At 49.1% G+C, this 20,557-nt stretch overlaps 1 protein-coding gene and 1 non-coding gene across 5 annotated transcripts in view; one reads left to right on the top strand and one right to left on the bottom strand.

Annotated features, from left to right (window-relative positions):
• The first annotated feature begins 1,006 nt into the window (after positions 1–1,006).
• On the top strand, positions 1,007–1,079 carry TRNAG-UCC (transfer RNA glycine (anticodon UCC)). Its single transcript has one exon. It is a non-coding gene; the product is annotated as a tRNA-Gly (tRNA).
• Positions 1,080–9,073: 7,994 nt separating this feature from the next.
• SCARB1 (scavenger receptor class B member 1) overlaps positions 9,074–20,557 on the bottom strand; it is a 93,279-nt gene continuing 81,795 nt past the window's right edge. For 3 of the 4 annotated variants that reach the window (XM_052654585.1, XM_052654590.1, XM_052654587.1), the window contains exons 10-13: positions 19,797–19,848; positions 18,789–18,935; positions 14,766–14,894; positions 9,074–9,915 (exon numbers count right to left, since the gene is read on the bottom strand). In XM_052654585.1, coding sequence (XP_052510545.1) covers positions 14,766–14,894; positions 18,789–18,935; positions 19,797–19,848 — 328 coding nt within the window. In that variant the 3' untranslated portion in view covers positions 9,074–9,915. The remainder of the gene's footprint in view (positions 9,916–14,765; positions 14,895–18,788; positions 18,936–19,796; positions 19,849–20,557) is intronic. The other variant, XM_052654586.1, reaches the window with a different exon arrangement.

Genomic DNA, 20,557 nt, shown 5'->3' with positions numbered 1-20,557 from the left:
GGGGCTGGGTCACCACCCTGTGACCAGACACTCTTAGTGTCTCCTCTGGGAGTTCCTGTCCCCTAAAATGGAAGAAATTCCAGCAGCCCAGGAAAAAGCAGATGGGGCAGGCCATGGGCACAGATGGAAGATCCCAGAGACCAGAACAACGTTCCACAGTTCTGAGAGCCTGCCACAAACCAGGCCACCACAAGGATGCCTTCCACACCACATTATTCCAGCCCATCTGCTGAGATGTCTTCCCCGGGGGAGCGGAAGTCCCATTTCATCATGGAAGTTGAGGGGGTGGATGAGAGTCAGTGTGCAGAAATGTGCATCGTGACTGATGTTGCTCAAACATCTGTCACTTAAAGTTGAAAACAAACATCTCCATCTCCAAGGACCCCCTTCATCTTCAGCTGAGGACCTCTGGATGTTATCAAGTTTGCTGCGGCTCAGGCCTCATGGCCAAAGTGCCTGTGAGATCTGGGAACATTCACGACTCCAGACTCCAAGACACGGCCACTTGGCCTTCACCCTCTGGAGAGGCATGCCAGGCCTGGAACCCTCAGAAGCTGGCACCCGAGCCCTGGGAGAGAACAGTCTGAGAAACAGCCCCCACCGAAGCAGTGGCCCTTAGCCCTCCCTCTGGCAAAAGTCCTGGGCGGCTTCCTCCAGTCTCCTCTGCCCTCCCTTTGCAGTCTTGTTGTGGGTGTGAGAGAGCCAAGCACTATTTTTAGCAGTGCTTATTCTTACTCTTCTCCTTCCCTCCCGTTCTGGACCTCTCTGGAACGAGCCTAGATGTACCCCCGCTAAGGGCGTTTCTGGCATCGCACAGCACGTTTTGGTGTGCGGGACCTCTTTCTGGATGCAGCCGGGATTGAGTTGGGAGTAAACAAACTTTTCGATCTCAGATGCTCCAGAATCAGGACCCGTCTGTATATTTGCTTGAAAATGACGTTCCTCAAAGCTGGTTTCCCCAGCATGATTTCCAGAAAGGATACAAGACAGCAGGAGTCTCTGGACTTCCCTGATGGTCCAATGGTTAAGACTACACACTTCCAATGTAGGGGACCCAGGTTCAATCCCTGCTCAGGGAAGTTCCACATGTCACACAGTGCAACCGAAAAAAAAATAAATAAATAAAGATGCACATACCTTTAAAAGGGGCTTCCCTGGTGGCTCAGATGGTAAATAATCTGCCCACAATGTTGGACACCTGGAGTCAATTACTGGATCAGGAAGATCCTCTGGAGAAGGGAACGGCTACCCACTTCAGTATTCTTGCCTGGAGGATTCCATAGACAGAGGAGCCTGGCAGGCTACAGTCCATGGGGTCGCAAAGAGTTGGACCCAACTGAGGGACTAACACTTTCAGTTTACTTTCATACCTTTAAAGGTGGGGTGTAGAGGGGGCAGTATTTTCCTGGTGGTCCAGTGATTAAGACTCTGATCTTCCAATGCAGGGTTCCCAGGTTTGATCCCTGCTCAGAGAACTAAGATGCATGCTACATGGTACCGCCAAATATATATATATATATATATATATATATATATATATATATATATATATATATTTTTTTTTTTTTTTTTTAATTAAAAAAGAGAGAGCAGGAGTCTCTGACAAACAACAGTCATGAGTCCTGGTTAACTGGACCACGAGGAGATGCGCTGGGTGACAGATGAGCACGCGTGCCCCGGACCCAGCTGCTCAGCCTAAAATCTGAACTCTGACACTTAGCAGCCATAAGACCTTGGGTGTTTACCTGTCCTCTCTGCACCTGTCTCTTCATCTGTAAAAAGATGGTGATGATAAGAACATTCGCCTGGGTTATGAGGAAAATGAGACGCCCTCATATGAAGAGTTTAAAGCAGTGCATGGCACATAGGAAGCATTCAGTTAATGTTGGCAGCAACCTGTTGTAGGAGAGGAAACCAGTCCACCAGAGCCCGGCTCTGGGCCAAGAGTCCCCAGCATCTGCGACTTGGATGAGGCTGAGGCCCATCTCTGGGTGGGGGCAGGGCGCAGTGTCAGCCACGAGGCCTGGAGCCACCAGGAGCCACTCTCCAGACCAGGTTGAAGGCACTGTCCTGGGAGCCGGCCACCCAGACTGAAAGAATCATAGTTATTACCCGTCAGCCAATCCGGCCCTCTGCGGACATTGCTAATTAATAACTTTACAGACCCTGTAACTTCACACGAGAATACTGCAGAGCATTTTTTATGTGTAGAAACTCTTAATATGTACAATGGAGAAACACAAGGAGCACAGGTTATGCAGCGCTGATCTGTCGATCTTTCTTCTTCTTTTTTTTTTTTCCACTCTTGAATGAAAACAAAAAAGAAATAGACGTGGCTCAGGCCCCCAGGTTTTTGAATACATAACCAAGAGCTGCCCTTCAGACGGTGGGCCCACGGCGCCCCCTGGTGGCCAAGGTCTGCACTTCCAGCATCTGGCGGGGCCCTGGGCGGGCTCTGGGTCTTGAACACAAGGTGGGGATGGGAGAGAGAAGGCAGGGGTGCAGAGCGAGGCAGCTGGGCGTGCTCTGCACACTGCCCTCCCTCAATCACATCTCTTACGTTCACCACTCCCCCGTCATTCGTTCATTTATTCCACAAAGCCTTTGCGCACCCACTTTCCTGCCAGGCACTGTGCCAGGCTCCAGGGATACAGCTGGTACCCCCTACAGACCCAGTACATGCCCTCAGGAGCTTAGAGTCTAAGAAGGGAGGCAGAGCGTGATCAAATGCTTACATACAGAAAAAGAATCAAACTGCAAAGGGCAAGGCCTTGAGGGTGAAAAGCCAAAGGCGGACGGCCTCCCCTCAAGGGATCACCCAGCAAGCAGAAAAGACGGAGAAGTAAGGAATGTGTTTCAGTTTCCCCACTGGTAAATCCGGCCTGATTCTCCTGCCCCGGCCATTCCACGAGCGCTCTGAGGGTTCCATGGCAAGGGCAGGGCGACAAGGGAGGTTTTATAAACTGTAGCGTGCTTCCTGCCACCTGTCTCTTCACCCACCTGTGCCCCCACCGTAATTCCCCACACAGCCAATCAGCGATCACCTTGCTGCCCAGCTTAAAACGCTCCGATGACTCCCACTATACTTAAAATCCAAACTCCAGGGCCCTGCCGGATTCAGCCCCTGCCCAATTCTACAACCCCCTCTGCCTCTGTGTTGAGTACACTCCCGCCACGCCCCGCTCATTTCCTGTCTGCACGCTGCTACCTCAGGACCTTTGCACGTGCAGTTCTCGGTTCTTAAAGGGCTCTTTTCCTGATCCCTTCAGATCCTTTGGGAAACAGCATAAATGGCCCTTCTCAGAGCACATCGAAGTAGCACCCTTCTAATCTAAGTAGCACTCCTGCCCCCCCCGCCCCCCACCACACACACACGAAACTCTTCCTCTCCTCATGTCACCTGTTTCACTTCTTCCCCGGCACCTATCACTGTCTCGTGTTATCTTACTCACTTGTTCACTGTCGCCCCCACTAGAATATAAACCCACAAGGGCAGGGACCTCTCCTGCTTTGTCCACCACTACACACACACACACACACACACACACACACACACACACACACACATAAAATGTGTGGTTGCCCTGGGTCTTCCTTGCTGGCTTTCTCTAGTCGCAGGCGAGCAGGGGCTTCTCTCTGCAGAGCACAGGCTCTAGAGTGCAGGAACTCAGTAGTTGTGGTGCTTGTGCTTAGTTGCCCCACAGCAGGTGGAATCTTCCCCGACCAGGTATCAAACCTGTGTCCCCTGCATTGGCAGGTGGATTCTTATCTGTTTACCACTAGGGAAGCCCCCAACCACTGTGTTTCTGAGGCAGAGAACACCAGTACTCTCACAGATCCAAACAGATCCCTTTTGACTGTTTCGGTGTTTCCTCTGGTTTCTGGGTACTTTCCCCCCAAAGCCCAGTGCCTGCTGGTCTTCCTTGAAAAACTACCCTCTCTGGCTGCTGGACCCCAGTTTGCCCTTCTGGGACACCCCTTGGCCAGGAGTCTCTGTGTCAGCATCTCCAACCAAGACAACTCCCAATGTGTGTTCTCAAGCATCTGACACACAATTGGCACCCAGAAAATATTAGCTGAATGAATGTGCGCATCTACACAGCCCTTTGAGAGAGACTCCCTCTCAGTGCCCCACCCAGTCCTCTGCACACAGTAGGTATCTAATAAATGCTTGCTGGAGGCTCAGTATCTGAGATCTTTCACAATAGTCCTGGACCCTGTATGTTCACATATTCATTTCTATTCCACCTTCATAAGGCTTCTCAGGAATTCACAGAGCAACAATCTTCACTCCCAAGGGCAGGAAACTCAATGTTCAGAGAGGTTACAGAGTTCTCCAAGGCTGCCCAGCAACTGGCACAACAGGACTCGTGTGCAGGTGACCTGCCTCCAAGATCAGAGCCCTTTCCTTTTCATGTTAAGGAAGCATCAATATGCCATGAACCTAGTTTTATTGGAGTCTCACTCTTGCTCAGAGGAACCTTGGAGGTCAAGACCCCTTTGAAAATCTGAAGAATATTAAGGAAACGCTTCCCAGAAAATGTGCAGATGTCTAGTCAAAGCTCTGGTTTCTCCAGTGGTCTTGTATGGCTGTGAGAGTTGGACCATAAAGAAGGCTGAGTGCTAACGGACTGATGCTTTTGAACTGTGGTGTTGGAGAAGACTCTCGAGAGTCCCTTGGACTGCAAGGAGATCCAACCAGTCAATCCTAAAGGAAATCAGTCCTGAATAGTCATTGGAAGGACTGATGCTGAAGCTGAAACTCCAATACTTTGACCACCTGATGCAAAGAACTGACTCACTGGAAAAGACCCTGATGCTGGGAAAGATTGAAGGCAGGAAGAGAAGGGAACGACAGAGGATGAGACGGTTGTACGGCATCACCGACTCCATGGACATGAGTTTGAGCAAGCTCCAGGAGCTGGTGATGGACAGGGAAGCCTGGCATGCTGCAGACCATGGGGTCACAAAGAGTCGGACACGACTGAGCGACTGAAACTGAGGCATAAAATGAAATTTCTGGAGGTTGCAAGTTCCTGAAGCCAGGCTGTGACCCCCGCGTTTCCCCACTTTCAATTTAAGGAATTTAAGAGGTGATCTCAGCACCTCTGAGAATGAGGACCTCTGAGAACGAGAACCCAGACCTCCTAACAACCTGTGTGCGCAGCTCGCCCTCCAGTGGCCAAATCTGTAATTGCCCAGAAGCCCAGCATCGCAGCCTGAAAAGGGGAAGGATTTTCCCATCAGCCGGCCAGAAGGGGATTGACCCTCCAGGTGGGGAAAAATCGAATAAGGATTTAAACAAAAGATGAGCGTGGTGATAGTTTACATTGCAGGAGGACCTCTCAGGGACCTGCTGGAGGAAGGGACCGCACAGGACAAGCGTGGGAACCAGATGGACCAGGCTGCCAGAGCCTCCTCCAGGCGAGAGACCCCAGGGATACCAATTAGGACAGCCCTGGAACTGGAGGGTTGAACCCAGGGTCCCCAGCCCTGAACCCACCAATCGGGTCTGCCCACTTTTTTGAGCTCCGCACTGACTTTGCCAAGCAGGTATTCTTCTTCTTTAATACTAGGAAAACCACCCTAATAGCTTCATTCTCAGTGTGTAGCAAACACTCCATAAATATTGGTTGAAAGAGTGACCATCTGAATGAGCAAAGGAATACATGGGAATGTGAGCAACCATCTTGGTTAAAACTGGTTTCTGGTGAGGCGGCAGGGCTTACATTACAGACTCTCGGGGTTTAGGGACTCCAGTAACTGGGGTTAGGGCTTCCAGTATTCTAGAACATTCTAGTATCTTCTAAGGTACAGACACAGCAACCCAGGAATCCCAAGCAGGGACTTGTGGGGTGGAGGTTGGGGGGAGCTGAGTGAGCAGAAAAGATCAGGCAGGCTTCCTGGAAGAGGGGGCATGGCTGGAGTTGAGTGATGATGGCCAGGACTGAGCCAGACGCTTATTCCTCAGGCAGAGTGGTAAGAGGAGGAAGGGGAGGGCACAATGAGGCACAGTACAGAGTTCTGGGATTAGGCAGGTCTGGTGGTACCTGGATGAACACCTCTAAGCTTTAATAGTCAAGTATTTTAAAATATTTTTTCCTTTTTGATTGTGGTACCATTGATGTACAATATTATGTAAGCTTTAGGTGTACAACATAGTGGTTCACAATTTTTAAAGGTTATATTCCATTTATAGTTATTATCAAATATTGGCTATATGTACAGTATATCGTTGCAGCTAGTTTTTTTAATACATAATAGTTTGTGCCTCTTAGTTCCCTAACCCTATCATGTCCCTCCCCCACTTCCCTTTCCCCACTGGTAGCCACTGGCTTGTTCTCCACATCTAAGAGTCTGTTTCTTTTTTGTTATATTCACTAGTTTGCTTTATTTTTTAGATTCCACGCAGTTATGTCTTTGTTGGTGGCTCAGAAAGTGAAGAATCGGCCTGCAATGCAGGGGACCCAGGTTCGATCCCTGGGTCAGAAGCTCCCCTGGAGAAGGGAATGGCAACCTAACTCCAGTACTCTTGCCTGGAGAATTCCACAGACAAGGAGCCTGGTGGGCTAAGGTGCATGGGCTCGCAAAGGGTTGGACACAACTAAGCTACTAACAACAACAACAGCAAGAAAAATTTAACTTGCCTGTTGGACCCACAAGTTCAGATAAAACTGTTTTTAAAAAAAAAACAAGTTTTTTTAAAGAAAATTTCTTCTAAGTCAAAAAAGTGGATCAAATTGAAGAAAAATATTGTTAGCCAAGTCACATCGTAGGCGGGGTTGCAGTGTAAAGTGAGAGGATAGGAATAAAGCCTGAGTCAAAAGTATTCCAAGAACTCTCGAGGCCCTGGCCATGTTAAAGCCTGATGCCATGTCTCTTAAGGTGGCCTCGAAGCCCATCCTTCCCCTGTGAGGCCAGAGGGCAATTCCTCTCAACCCTCAATGAAGTCAGTGGCGGGGTTTAAGGACCAAGCTAGTACCAAGAACACAAATTAGCTTGAACTTTACCAAGATATTCAGAAGCAAGATGTTTCTACATAATGACATAATGATATGCCTGGAGGCTTAATTCTTCCATCCTGTGATCACTTGGGGAGACACACACACACAGCAGAATGGTTTGTAGAGACTGTCTCTTTTTTCCTTCCTGAGCAGGCAGGGCTAAATGCAAAAGTTGCAAGTGTCTGTGATGAGGCTTGGACACGGGGAAGTCAGCAGTCTTCTCAGTGGTCCTCAAACTCAAGCTGAGGAACACTTGTCACCTGTGAGTCTCCCCAAAAGCAGGCAGCAAGCTCTCTTCCCTGGGCCCCCTCACAAGCCCCTCACTCTGAAGCAGGCAGGTGCAGCCCTTCTCGGCCATTCAGCCCCCCCCCAGAGGGATACTCTCAAATACTGGTTTCGAGAACTGATCTAAAACACTGTGTAATCCTTTTGCAAGTCGGTGGTTTCCACTTTGTAGCCTTCTATGAATGTGAAGAAAGGTCAGATGGAGGTGTCAGTTGATAGATCAGTAAAAATACTTTTTTGATGATAGATCACCACCCGATGTTTGCCCATTACTCAGCAGTCTAAAAATTGAGTGAAGGGCCTCCGGTATAGCATGAGGAACTCTGCTCTATACTCTTAATGATCTACATGGAAAAATAATTTGGAAAGAAAGTGCATGTATGCGTGTGTATAACTGAATCACTTTGCTGTACACCTGAAACTAACAACATTGCTAACCAACTATGCTCCAATCTCAAATAAAAATACCCTCATCTTTTAAAACTAAAAAAAAAAATTTAAATAAAAGAACTGAGTGACTCTGCTATCAGAATATTCCTTCGACTTCCAGCTATTTATTCATGTAAACAAGGCTTCTCTGCACTTATGCAAAACAAGACTAGGATTGATGTTAAAATCGGTCCCATTCTGGCAGTCACAGTCATTCACGGATACATAAATTAGCTGAGAGAGAAGAGGAAACCACCATCTCATTAGCAAATGTACTTCCATGCAAATAAAAAACACACAAAAATGGGATACCACTACAAGTGATAACAATTTTTTAAAAACCTGAAAGTACCAAGGTATACCTGGATGGTGGGAATGTAGAATGGGGCGGCTACTGTGAACAAGGTTACACACACACTTATGTTATGTGTTAACATATGGCCTAGCATTCTCACTCCTATGTATTTTCCTTAAGAGAAATGAAAATCGGGGATTCCCGGGTGAGCCAGTAGTTAGGACTCTGTGCTTCCACTGCCGTGGGCCCCGGTTCAGTCCCTGGTTGGGGAACTAAGATCCCAAGAGAAAAAAAAAAAAAAGAAGGAAAAGAAAAAATATATGTTCACACAAAAACCTGTATATTCATGTTTGTAGTGGCTTTCTAAAAACTGGACACATGTGAAATGTCCTTCAACTCACACATGGTTGGAAACCTGTGATATGTACCTATCAGGGAATTCTACTCAAAAATCAAAAGGTGGGTCAAAAGGCGGGGTGGGGATAATGGTTCACATGGATGCTATTCTTTCTTAAGAGAACTGAATTCAGGCAGAATTCATATAAAATGTTAAATATACCCAAGTTGGAATTCTTGAAACAGTGGAGAGGCAGGCCTGCAGCCCAGTCTCTGAGAGACACTCATGGCAGCAACCAGAAATGAGATGCTAGCTAAAAAGAGCCTGGGGCTTCCCAGCTGGCGCTAGTGGCAAAGAACCCGCCTGCCAGAGCAGGGGATGCAAAAGATGCAGGTTTGATCCCTTGGTTGGGAAGATCTCCTGGAGGAGGAAATGGCAAGCCGCTCCAGTATTCTTGCCTGGGAAGCCCCATGGACCAGAGGAGCCTGGCAGGCCACAGTCCATAGGATCTCAGAGAGTCAGACACAACTGAAGTGACTTAGCACTCAAGAGGAGCCTAGAACTTCCCATGGAACCACAGCCCACCCCCAACCCAGGCTCCCACAAACAGGCTGTTACAGACTCAGGCGATCACTTTTAAAAAAGGTTTATTACTTCCATTGTGAATTATTTTTAAAAGATGATATTCAGTTTTTCTTCCAGTAGAAAAGAGACAGAGGCTTGTCCCAGAGACCAGGAGTCCCAGACGGGCGGGTCTCCTGACCAGACACCCAGGCTGACGTCCCAGACGGAGCCTCTCTACCCCTGCTCTGGCACCTGGGAGCTGCAGACCTTGGTGGGGGGCAGCTCAGGGCACAGCCTCCCGCCACCCCTGCCAGGAAGTCACCGGCTCAGTATACAGGATGATGTCAGTTTAGGCTGGAGGGAAGGGACCCGGACACCCAAACCCATGATCCTGCAGGGGGTTTAGGATGCATCTCCGTTTCTGAGGCCCAGATGGGTGTCCAGTGGCTACAGCTCTAGTCCGGGCTGGATTGCTGAACCACAAAACCTTGCCCACCAGGTTCGGGCACAAGAAGTCAGCACTCCTAGGCTGGATCTGGGGACAGTGGCGGCCTCTCAGGGTAAACGCCCTGTCCTGCCTGGATGAGCCACCAGGAAGGGGCTGCAGTGTTTCAAGACAGATGGAGCGGGCCGCTGGGGAGAAGTGACGTGAGTCATTAAGAGCCTGGGCTAGGGGACCCCGTGCCCATAGCACCTATGGTCAGGCCTGTGGATTACTTGGAGAGACGTTTCCAGAAGAGTCCTTGTTGACCAGTCTTTACCCCAAGTCTCTCAGCAGCGGCTCCATCCCTGAGTGTCTGCACACACCTGTGGACACGTGCCAGGGGCATGCGTGTGTATGTGTGTGTGTGTGCGCGTGGAATGTGCAGGAGGTGGGGGGCTCAGACTTTGGGACTGGTGGGCTGTCCACTGAGCGAGTCCTGAAGAAGCGGTGTGTAGGGGCTGGGAAGCTGGGCTGGCCGAGCAGCCAGACTGGGCTGGCTGATGGCATCTTTGGAACCCTGTGGAGAAAAGGCAGGGGGCGCTGCATCACTAAGGCTGGCCACCAAGCCCCGCCCACACCCCACCCCGCCCCTGCACATCCTCCACCAGCATGGAAACCCCCCTGGGAGTCCCCATCAGCAGCCCCCACCAATCAAGCCTGAGATGAGAAAAGACTGGAGTGACCTACAGACTCCTGGGCCGCAACTGTAAGGGTCTCCCCATCTCATGAAACACCATCCCACCCTGCTCTCACCCCATTTTAGAGATGGAGAAACTGAGGTCCAAAGGGACTCGCCTAATCCAGAGAGAAGGGCAGAACAAGATGTTCAGGGCTTATACAAGCAATACTGTCGACACAGGAAAATTGGAAACCGCCTAAACGTCCACTGATATCCTAATGCATCGAAAACATAAGAGTCGCAAGGTGGTAGTCAACATACACAGCTGTCCCAAACAGAAAATCGAGAAAGGGAAAACCAGCTGCAGAGTGATTAATACAGCATGTCCTCCAGAGATAATGTTTCAAACACTGATCTGTTGCTCATGGATACAGATTTAGAGGGGGGAAACAGGCACGCACCAAATTCCTAGAAATGACTGTCTCGGGATAGGGGGTGGGGCTGTGGGGCTTGGGGGGTGGGGCAAAGGGCATACATTGGAAAGGAGAACTAGGACAAGATGTGAACAACTGCTGTTGCTGAGCCTGGGTGAGAGGGAGCTCAGGGTAGTTCATCTAGCTTTACTTTTTTTTTTAATTTCACAATTTAAGGAAATTTCATGAAATTAAAGAGACATGGATGGACCTAGAGTTGGTTATACAGAGTGAAGTAAGTCAGAGTGAGAAAAACAAATATCGCATATGAACGCATGTATGTAGAATCTAGAAAAAAAATGGAACAGATGAACGTTTTTGCAGGGCAAGAATGGAGAAGCAGATGTAGGGAGCAGACCTGCGGACCCAGGGGAAGGGGAGGGCGGGCCGAGCTGAGAGATCAGGACTGACATGTGGGCACTGCCATGTGTAAAACAGATAGCCAGTGGGAAGCTGCTGTATAATGCAGAGAGCTCAGTTCCGGGCTCTGTGCTGACCTAGACGGGTGAGATGGGGGTGTGGGAGGGAGGCTCAAGAGGGAGAGGATAGATGCATGCATATAGATGAGTCACTTGGTTGTACAGCAGATACTGGCACAGCATTGAAAAGCAATCATACTCCAACAAAAAATATTTTTTAAGGTAAGCTGTGATAATAAAAACTGGGGGTAACTTTTCATCCCCCTAAGCCTTCTATCTTCATTCCCCTTGAAGAATGGAGAGAGATGCCTTCTTGCCCAGCAGCTGTGGCTGGAAAACCCCCAAAACCCCTGCCAGCTTGGACCTTGCTCACAAAGCCCAGAGGTCTGCCTCACTGCAGGGTGGGGAAAAATCAAACCCCACTCTTGGCAGGACCAAGAGGAAGGTGAAACTCCTGGCTCCTCTCCTGTGGGACTGATTTCAGGCTACCCAGACTGAGCCACATTCCAGCCAGGAGCAGTGGGGCGGTGTCAGAGCGAGACCAGTGACCCCTGCTGACCCACACTCCCACATACAGGCAGCATGCGACAGTCGGGGTGGTGGGTGGGGGGCAGATTCTCAGCAATGTGGACCCAAAGAACTATGACTGGAGACAGCCTCACTCAACAGTTCTAATGAGGTGGATGAAACTGGAGCCTATTATACAGAGTGAAGTAAGTCAGAAAGAAAAACACCAATACAGTATATTAACGCATATATATGGAATTTAGAAAGATGGTAACGATGACCCTATATGCGAGACAGCAAAAGAGACACAGATGTAAAGAACAGACTGTTGGACTCTGTGGGAGAAGGCGAGGGTGGGATGATTTGAAAGAACAGCATTGAAACATGTATATTACCATATGTGAAACAGATGGCCAGTCCAGGTTCAATGCATGAGGCAGGGTGCTCGGGGCTGGTGCACTGGGATGACCCTCAGGGATGAGATGGGGAGGGAGGTAGGACGGAGGGTCAGGATGGGGAACACATGCACACCTATGGCTGATTCATGTGAATGTATGGCAAAACCCACCACAATACTGTAAAGTAATTAGCCTCCAATTAAATTTTTTTTTAAAGTGAAAGGGAAACTGCTTTTCCAAGAAAGACACATGTAACAAACCTCAAGGAACCAGAACCTGAGACAGATTCCTCCTCCTCCTCCTGTTCCCTAACACTGTCCTTTAACTGAGTAATGAGGACTTGGAAATAATGAGACTCATGAGAAGGTAAGAAAGATAGATCCAGGAACATGCTCTGCAGGGCTGCCTGGTACAGTTGTCCAGGTTGATCACTGCACAAAGGCACTCAGCCAAGGGGGCTATACATAGGTTGTATTCTGTGTTCTAAACCTTCAGTCCTAAAGCAGGCCATGTCTGCACAGAGGGCCTGTCTTTTTCTTACTCACATAAAGACATCTTTCTGGGCTAGCAGCTCAAGGTCACCCCATGCCCAAGTGCAAGGCAAGGTATGGGATCTCCCCCAGGTGTTCAAAACAGGTTAGAGGCTTCCCTGAAGGGATTCTAGGTCTTCTGGACCACTGGCAACTTCTCAGGTGCCTGCCTGGCCCCCTAAAACAGCACGAACAGGACACTGCCTTCCCCAAGCACACATGACTGGGGATAGAGGTCTCATCTGGGCTGGGTCTCATCTGGGCTTAGCCTTCCAGAAGGCAGGCAATAGAACCTCTTTAATCAAAAACTTCTCTGGGACTTCCCTGGTAGTCCATAAGACCACGCTGCCAATGTACGGGGCGCAGGTTTGATTCCTGATCAGGGAACTAAGATCCCACATGCTGTGTGGTATGGCCAAAAGATTAAAAAAAAAAAAAAAAAAAAGCCTTCCCTGATAACTTGAAGCTTGAATTCTGTTGGTAAAGTCAAGAGGAAACTCCAATGTTTGGTGTGGGGTTTTGTTTTGGAGGGGGCAGGGAGCAGCGGGCAGGATATCCTGGCTGTGTCCAGGGAGGCATAGCCACAGGGCTGAGACCTCACTATCACCAGCTCTATCCGTGCTAAAAGCCAATAACCCACTTCTAGGAAGACCTCACCCTTACACCCCCAGAACACCAAACAAGTTTCTGCAGAAGGGAATTTTGGCTGGAAGGGGGAGGGGTATCCAAGGGGCCAAACTGTACCTAAGAAGGCGTCCCAGAGGAATTCTGGGAGAGAGGAAGGAAAGCGGGGTACCCATCTCTGGCTAGGATGTCCTGCTCCCAAGCTCAGGAGGACACCCCCTTAACACTCAGCCCTGACGTGGTCGGGCTCTCTTATCTCCAGATCGGCAGGAGGAGCCCCCCAGAGTCTGGCTGAGGACACAGCTGTCCCTCCCTTCTGCTCCTCGCAGGGACTGGCAGAGCCTGCCAGCAAACACACCCACGCCCAGCACTTGGCGTGTTCCGTTTTCTCTCCTCCTCCAACCCTGGCAGTCGAAGCAAACTGGAGCAGCCAACTGGCCCCAAAGAGAAGGGCTGTCGACTCGTCCTCAGGCTTTAGCTCTCAAGAAAGCTATTTAAACCCAAGCAGGCACAGCCCCAGAAGCTGGCGAGGGCGGCACATTTTTCAGAAACCAAAATAACAGCTATGATGAGAGGCACAACCATAGTGCGACTGACTCACTGCTGCCCAAACCCCAACAGTAGGGCTCAGAGCTCTGCCTGTCACCTCCCCTGGCTGGACTTGGCTCTCCTAAGACCTCAGACCTAAAGGAACACAGCCCAGAGGGAGGTGAACCCACAAGGCACCAGCCTATTTCTCCTTCAGGTAGGTTGTCAGATACAGGGAGGGCAGCTCATTAAATGTGAATTTCAGGTAACCAACAAAGAGGTTTTCAGTATAAGCGTGTCCCGACAATTGCATGGGACACACTTAGGCAAAAATCATTCACTGTCTACCTAAAATTCACATTTAACTGAGCATCTCTTTGCTGCTGTTATTTCTTGGGAGTTTTATGGGTTTGTTTTTGCTCAATCTGGCAATCCTACTGAGTTCTGGATATATAGTGGGTGCCCACGTGATGCCTAAATTGTTTCTTTCTTGGTCATCCCAGATTCACTTAATTCAGGAATCTATATCAGGGACTTCCCTGGCAGTCCAGTGGCTAAGACTCCACGCTTCCAATGCAGGGGACGTGGGTTCGATTTCTGGTTGGGGAACTAAGATCCTACACTCCGCAGGGCGCAGCCAAAAATAAATAAATAGACCAATCTACTCATAATCCCCTTGGTGCGTGTGTGCTCAATCGTGTCCAACTCTGTGACCCCATGGACGGTAGCCCGCTAGGCTCCTCCGTCCATGGGATTCCCCAGGCAAGAATGCTGGAGCAGGATGCCATTTCCTTCTTCAGGGGATCCTGCCAACCCAGGGATCAAACCCACGTCTCCTGCACTGGCAGGCGGATTCTTTACCACTGAGTCACCAGGGAATTAAAATAACACATTCCCGGGGCCCGTCCATGATTCTATTTCAGGAGGTTTAGAAGAATGTCCTCAGATCTTCATTTTTAGCAGACTTCCCCAGAAGAGTCAATTGGACCGGAAGTCTGAGATGCAGCTGACCTAAACCTCAATCTTGCCTTTTTAAGACAACCTTGAAAATAAGACACCAGCCCACTAGTCGCCCTCCATCCCCTACCACACCTGGGATCACTCAGAATGTAAGAAGACAGCAAAGTATACAAGTACATATTTTCAATCTGTGGACAGGTGAAGTGCAGGCTGAAGAGATGTATAAGATCCAAAGAGTTTCAAGGTGCCAGAATTCTACTCACTACGGGAGGAGGTGGGGGGTGGGGCGGGGCATTACCTGGTACCCACCTACAGTCTTGCTTCTTGCAGTACAGTCCCCTTGGGAGCTGATGTCATCAGGAATTCAGAATAGGCCTGAACGGCCTCCTTATCCTTTGAGCCCTTTTTAAAACTAATCCAAAATAAATAGCATTTCTCCTAGAAGATAACCAAGCTAATTTATAGTTGCCGTTGCAGCTGAACACACATGGGTTTTATAGGTTTCTTCAATTTGCAGGGTTCTTCAAAAAGCAGAGGGTGGGGTACAGAACATTCATGTCCAACCACCGTTAATGATTGCAGTTGGGAGATTTGGGAAGTGATAGTGCCCTTCACCGAAGACAGATACACCAGCATCTTCAGGAAACACATTTGGTCAGATGGGCAAACTAAAAAGGGTCTTTCGGCCTGAAAATTTAGGCCAAGTTGAGGAGGGGCGATGGGCCATGGTGTGCAAGGTGGCTCGGCCTAGTCTCAGAGAGGTGAGCAAGTGGCATGTGAAGAACTTCATGCTGTACTGACTGAGCTAGCAGATGGCATTTTAAATAGACCAGAAACAAAGGTGTTTCTGTTTAAAATAATTTTTTTTCAAGAATGACTTGAACAGAAAAAAAGTCTTTGAAGAGAATTAAAATATGTTGAGTTTAACGACGTGCCATTCTTTTTTTTTTTTTCAGGGGAAATATATAAAAACACAAAAGGCCTAACCCTTGCTAAACCAAAAAATACACGTGTTTGTCATTCAGCTGTGTCCAGCTCTTTGCAACCTCATAGACTGTAGCCTGCCAGGCTCCTCTGTCCAAAATACACAATGGGATAAATTTCATTGATTGGGCCCTCAGTATAACCTGTGGGGAGGGAGCCTCACCGTCATTAATAGAAACGATGAATAATCGTATGGGACTTGGGAGACAAGGATTGGAGGGGATGAAGCAGGGACGTGTTCACATCCTGCATCCTCAGTCTCCTCCCCCTTCCCCTTCTGATGGACCGTTAGGAGAGAGACAGAGGGGACAGGGGGTGGGGGCTGTCTGGCCCCGTCCCTCACCAGCTGCTTCCCCTGGACCCACCCACCTCACCCCCACCCCCATCCCCGCCTGTGTGGCTGTGTATGTCTTCACTCCTGGAAACCCACGGTGATGCTGGGCCTGGGGAGTCATCCACAGACTGGGGGCTAGGGCCTCTGGTCCCCTCTGTCCTCCAGCATAATTCATTCCAAACACCATCGCGAGTTCCCTTCTGCTCTGGCTGGGGCAGTGACAGAGGACAGGGTCCCCAGTGTTCATCGGGGGCTCAAGACACCAGAGGCCCTGGTACCCTCACACCAGTGCAAACCTTTTCCCCCAAAGGATGGGGAATTTGGAATAGAAATGGTGATAAAGGTCTGAAAGCCCAGGTTAAGAGCCTGGAAAGGTTTATCATTGCCCCAGCTACCAACAAGCAAGCAAGCATGCAATCTGTCTCTGAGAAAAAGGCAAAAGAGCAAAGGCTGTTTGCCAAAGCTAAAGCCAGAAAGCGGGTGTTGCAGGTGGCCCGAGGGGGCAGCAGGGAAGCTGGGCAACCCCCCTCCAAGGCCCAGGCCTAGGGCTCCAGGAAAACTTGGAGTGGGGGGGCCCAAAGTGGGGGTTTCTGGTTCATGGATTCAATATGGCCTTGCAAGACTCTGCCACTGAGTGGTGTCCGCTGTCTACCAGCTAGCTACTCACCCAAGTCCTCTGCCCCGGGGGCCCTTGTCACCATGTGATGGCAGTAACCTGCCTAAAGCCCCCTGGTCTCCAGACCTCACATCCTATTCAGGTCTGTACCTCCCAAACTGTGCAGTGTCCCCTCAAAATAAGCTGTGAACGTGTCAGTTAATGCCATGAACGAATTACTGAATGATGCCAAATCAAGAAGGGGTTTTCCTTGGGACTTCCATGGCAGTCCAGAGGTTAACACTATGTGCTTCCACTGCAGGGGGCAGAAGTTCAATCCCTGGTCGGGGAACTAAGAGCTTGCATGCCCTGCTGCAAGGCAGGGGAAAAAAAAAGACCAAGGAAGAAAAAAAAAAGAAAGGGGGTATTTGTTGTCCCCCGATCTTCTTCCTGACTTTGAATGGCAGATGCCCCAGGACTGGTTCTTCAGGGCTCCTGTGCCTCAATACTTGCTCCCATTCTGGTCCAAGCCAGTATCCTAGCTCACCTGAGCCTCCTCACTGGTCCCCCTGCTTCTGCTCTCTCATTGGAAGGCCTATTAATAGTTGCCACATGTCAACCGACCCAGTCACTCCTCTCCTTAAACCCATTATTGACCAGAGACATATCAACATGTTTTTAGAGAATGAATTAACACGTTAAAAAAAAACAACAACACATTAATACAATTAACAACGCCATGCGAAGTTGTTAGAGCTTAAAATTGATCAAGGGCTCATTATACACCTTATGATTGTCATTACCATTCACGGTTTGCTTCATTAAGGTTTTTGTTCCAATCCTGTTTATATTATAAACATAAAATTTTCCCAAAAATGACACATTGTGAAATTTTGAGTGAAGAATAATTTTTTGGTGAATTTCAGGCAGATACTTTCTCTGACTGTCTGCACAACATATATACTAGTGTCTCAGAAGACGACAGTTCTTCAGAACATAGTTCTGATTCAGACAATGTGAATATTAGACCAACAAAGAGACAAAAAACCTTAGTGATTGACTTTGATGCAGAAAGTGAAAACAGAACTCACGATGCTAGAGAATGCTCCTTTGTTTCTACAGAGGAGCGGGTTGAAGACAACGTTTCATGAAAACGAGAAGACTGTACAGGTGTGTCAGGGGTGACTACTGAATGCAATAACCTGCACACAGTGAAATAACAGAATGAATTTTTGGCTGGCCAAAATAAAAATTGCCAGCTACAGGCATTTGCTTCTGTAAAAATTCCCCAGTCAATAATGAGTTAAAAGCTTCCAGTCATCCCTTGGAATCAGTTCCAAGCCGCTCACCCCGAGTTACAGGGCCAGGCATAACCTACCTCTGCCACCCCTATGTCCAACTCCCCTGCAGCCAATTTAGTGCAGCAGGATCCTGCAATACAGCCCCACCCATTGCTGCCTCAGGGCCTCTGCACTGGCCATCCCTCCACCTGCAGCAGTCTTTCCATGACTCTGTGCTGAGCACTCACATCTAAGCCTAAATTCAACCTCTTCAGAGAAACGTCTTCTGACGTTATCGCTATCATTGTCCCCAACCTCCCTGGATACTGCGCCGCCCAGTCTAGCAGCCAAATGTGGCTGTGGAGGCTTTGAAATGGGGTGAGTCCCAGTCAAGATCTGCTGTAAGTGTCAAATACACACCAATTCCAAAGACTTCACTCAAAAACATAATGCAAAAGTACTTAATGTTTTTATACTGATTGCAGATTGAAATGGTAATCTTTTGAATATATCCAGGTTAAATAAAAGATATGATTGAAATTAATTCCCTTATACCTAATATGGCTATTAGACATTTAAATTTAAAATCACACGTGTGGCTCATATGGTATCTGTCCTGGACAGCGCTGCCCTGAGCCCAGCACATTCTCTATCATCTTTATCATTGGTGAAATCACCTCTTCTGTTTAGTTACTCGACTCCCACCTGTCTTTCCAACTAGAATGCTGGTCCCTGCATGCCCATCAGCAGGAACTGTCTTGTTCACTGTTGTATGCGTTGTACCTGCCAGAACCTGGCAGCCAGCAGCTGCTGGCTGGCTGAACAAACCATTCGAGTCCCAGGCCTCATGATCCAAAACCACTGCAGTTCCTCCAAAGTTGGGCCCCCAAGCCTCCCAGGACAGGCAGAGAAGTGGTAACAGAAGATGCAGGAGAGGCAAGAATGCAGTGATGGATGGCTCCCCAGCCCAAGTAGAGACCTAGGACTGCTCCTCGAAGTGGGTGCAGGCTGAGGGTGCAGGCTGTGTCCATGCGCACAGCAGGAAGGGACAGTTGAGGGATCTGATTTGAGCCCCTCCTTCCCCCAAGCAGGCAAGCAAGGGACCACTCAGCCCAGGCCATGCTCTGACCACTACTTACTTGGCTCCGGATTTGGTAGATGATGGGGATGAGCAGTAGGACGCAGCCCAGGGCAAGGAGCACATACTGGGCATAGTTCAGCACTTTGGGCATCAACACCAGCTGGGTATAGAACGTCTCAAGGGTCTCACCCTCCATTGCCCCACTCTGGGGAAGAAGGACAAACAGATGGACTAGGGCCACATACTATGAGCCGAGGGTGCAGATGCCACTCCACCCCTTCCCCATCCCAAGTCCACTGGCCAAAGCATTAGGCCAGCCTCTATGTCCTCCAGGGCCACACATCAGGACTACATTTCCCAGACTCCCTTGCAGCTAGACAGACCCACGTGACTTCTTCTGGCCAATGGGATGTGGGCACAAGGATGTTACAATTTCCACACCTGGCTCCCATGTGATTCTCTCCATCTCTTTGCCAATTTACTGAATGGAAATGGATTCTGAGGATCTCCGAAAGGTCAGGACCAAACGATGGAAGAAGCCCAGATGTCCCCAAATGTCTGCATGGAGCAGAGCTCCACCTCCCCGCTCCACCAGACTGTGATGTGAACAGGAAGCGAATTTGACATTTGGAGGCTGTCTGTTCCGGCTGTTAGCTCACCATGAATTAAAATGAACTAAGCCAGAAGGAATCTTGAAAACCTGGGAGAAAAGGAAGTTCAATAAAAAGCTGACACACTAAAAACGAACTTCCCTTCATCTTTGGAGAAGTGGTCACATGCATTAGCAATATTATTTTATACTCTGACCAGGGACTTTATAATTTCAAGCAGCTTCATCTCCCTCATCTCAGGTGAGCCTTTCAGTCCACTGGCATAATTGACATGAGGTGCTTGGAGAGGGCGAAATTTCTAATAGACTGTTCTGCATCACAGAGTCCAGCTACCCAGCCCCGCCTCCCCACCACACACAGCCTCTTGCCTCAAATGCCCACATCAGCTCCTCACTGAGGCATCAGACACCATGACCACAGGTACCTGATACCCAGGGAAAGGGAGGCAGCCTTACCTCTTCAAACCACATTAGCGGCAGGACCACTGGCTGGATGTTCCCAGTTTGTCTGGAAATAAGGGAGATGAAGCAAGTGAGAAGTTTTGTTGGGGTGCCTCAGGTCAGACAGCTCTGGACCTGTGATTCTACAACGACTAGATCGGCGTGGTCTTGAGGAATGGGTATCTCCTGACAGGAAGCAACCTGACAATCCGACAATATCTTTTTAAATGAAAACTTCATGTCTTCTATGTGGTGGGTGCTGCCAGGGACCTAGCTGATGTCCATTTCTTCCTCTTTGAAACAGAATGCCAGTTTTATTCAGGATGGCAATGTACCCAGCTAACAAACAACGCAGTTTATGCTGACCTCCTGCTTCCCTTCAAGGAGTCTGGAACCAGGCAGAAAGCGCTGATGTGACCAGCCCCCAGTAAACATCCCCTGGGAAGAGTTTCTACTGGGCATCCCTGGTAGGGGACACTTCACACATATCACAACTCATCACTGGGAGGAGGAAGCATGTCCTGTGTGACTCCCCTAAGAGAGGGCTCTAGAAGCCTCTGTCTGGTTCCCCAAGACTTCACCCTGTGAGCCCGTCCCCTTGGCTGGTTATGTTTTGAATATTTTCTATATAATAAATCACAGCTGAGTCTTCGCAGTGAATCATCGAACCTGAGAGGGGTCCTGGGAACCCCCGACACAGTCAGTTACCAACAAACTGTGTGACCTCGGGCATGCTCCTTACCCTCTCTGTGCTTCCTCTGAAAAATGGGGATTAT

Source organism: Budorcas taxicolor, chromosome 17, assembly GCF_023091745.1.
Source record: "Budorcas taxicolor isolate Tak-1 chromosome 17, Takin1.1, whole genome shotgun sequence".
Taxonomy (NCBI): Eukaryota; Metazoa; Chordata; class Mammalia; order Artiodactyla; family Bovidae; genus Budorcas; species Budorcas taxicolor.
The sequence above is the reverse complement of the archived record's forward strand: the minus strand, read 5'-3'. Positions and strand labels throughout refer to the sequence as shown.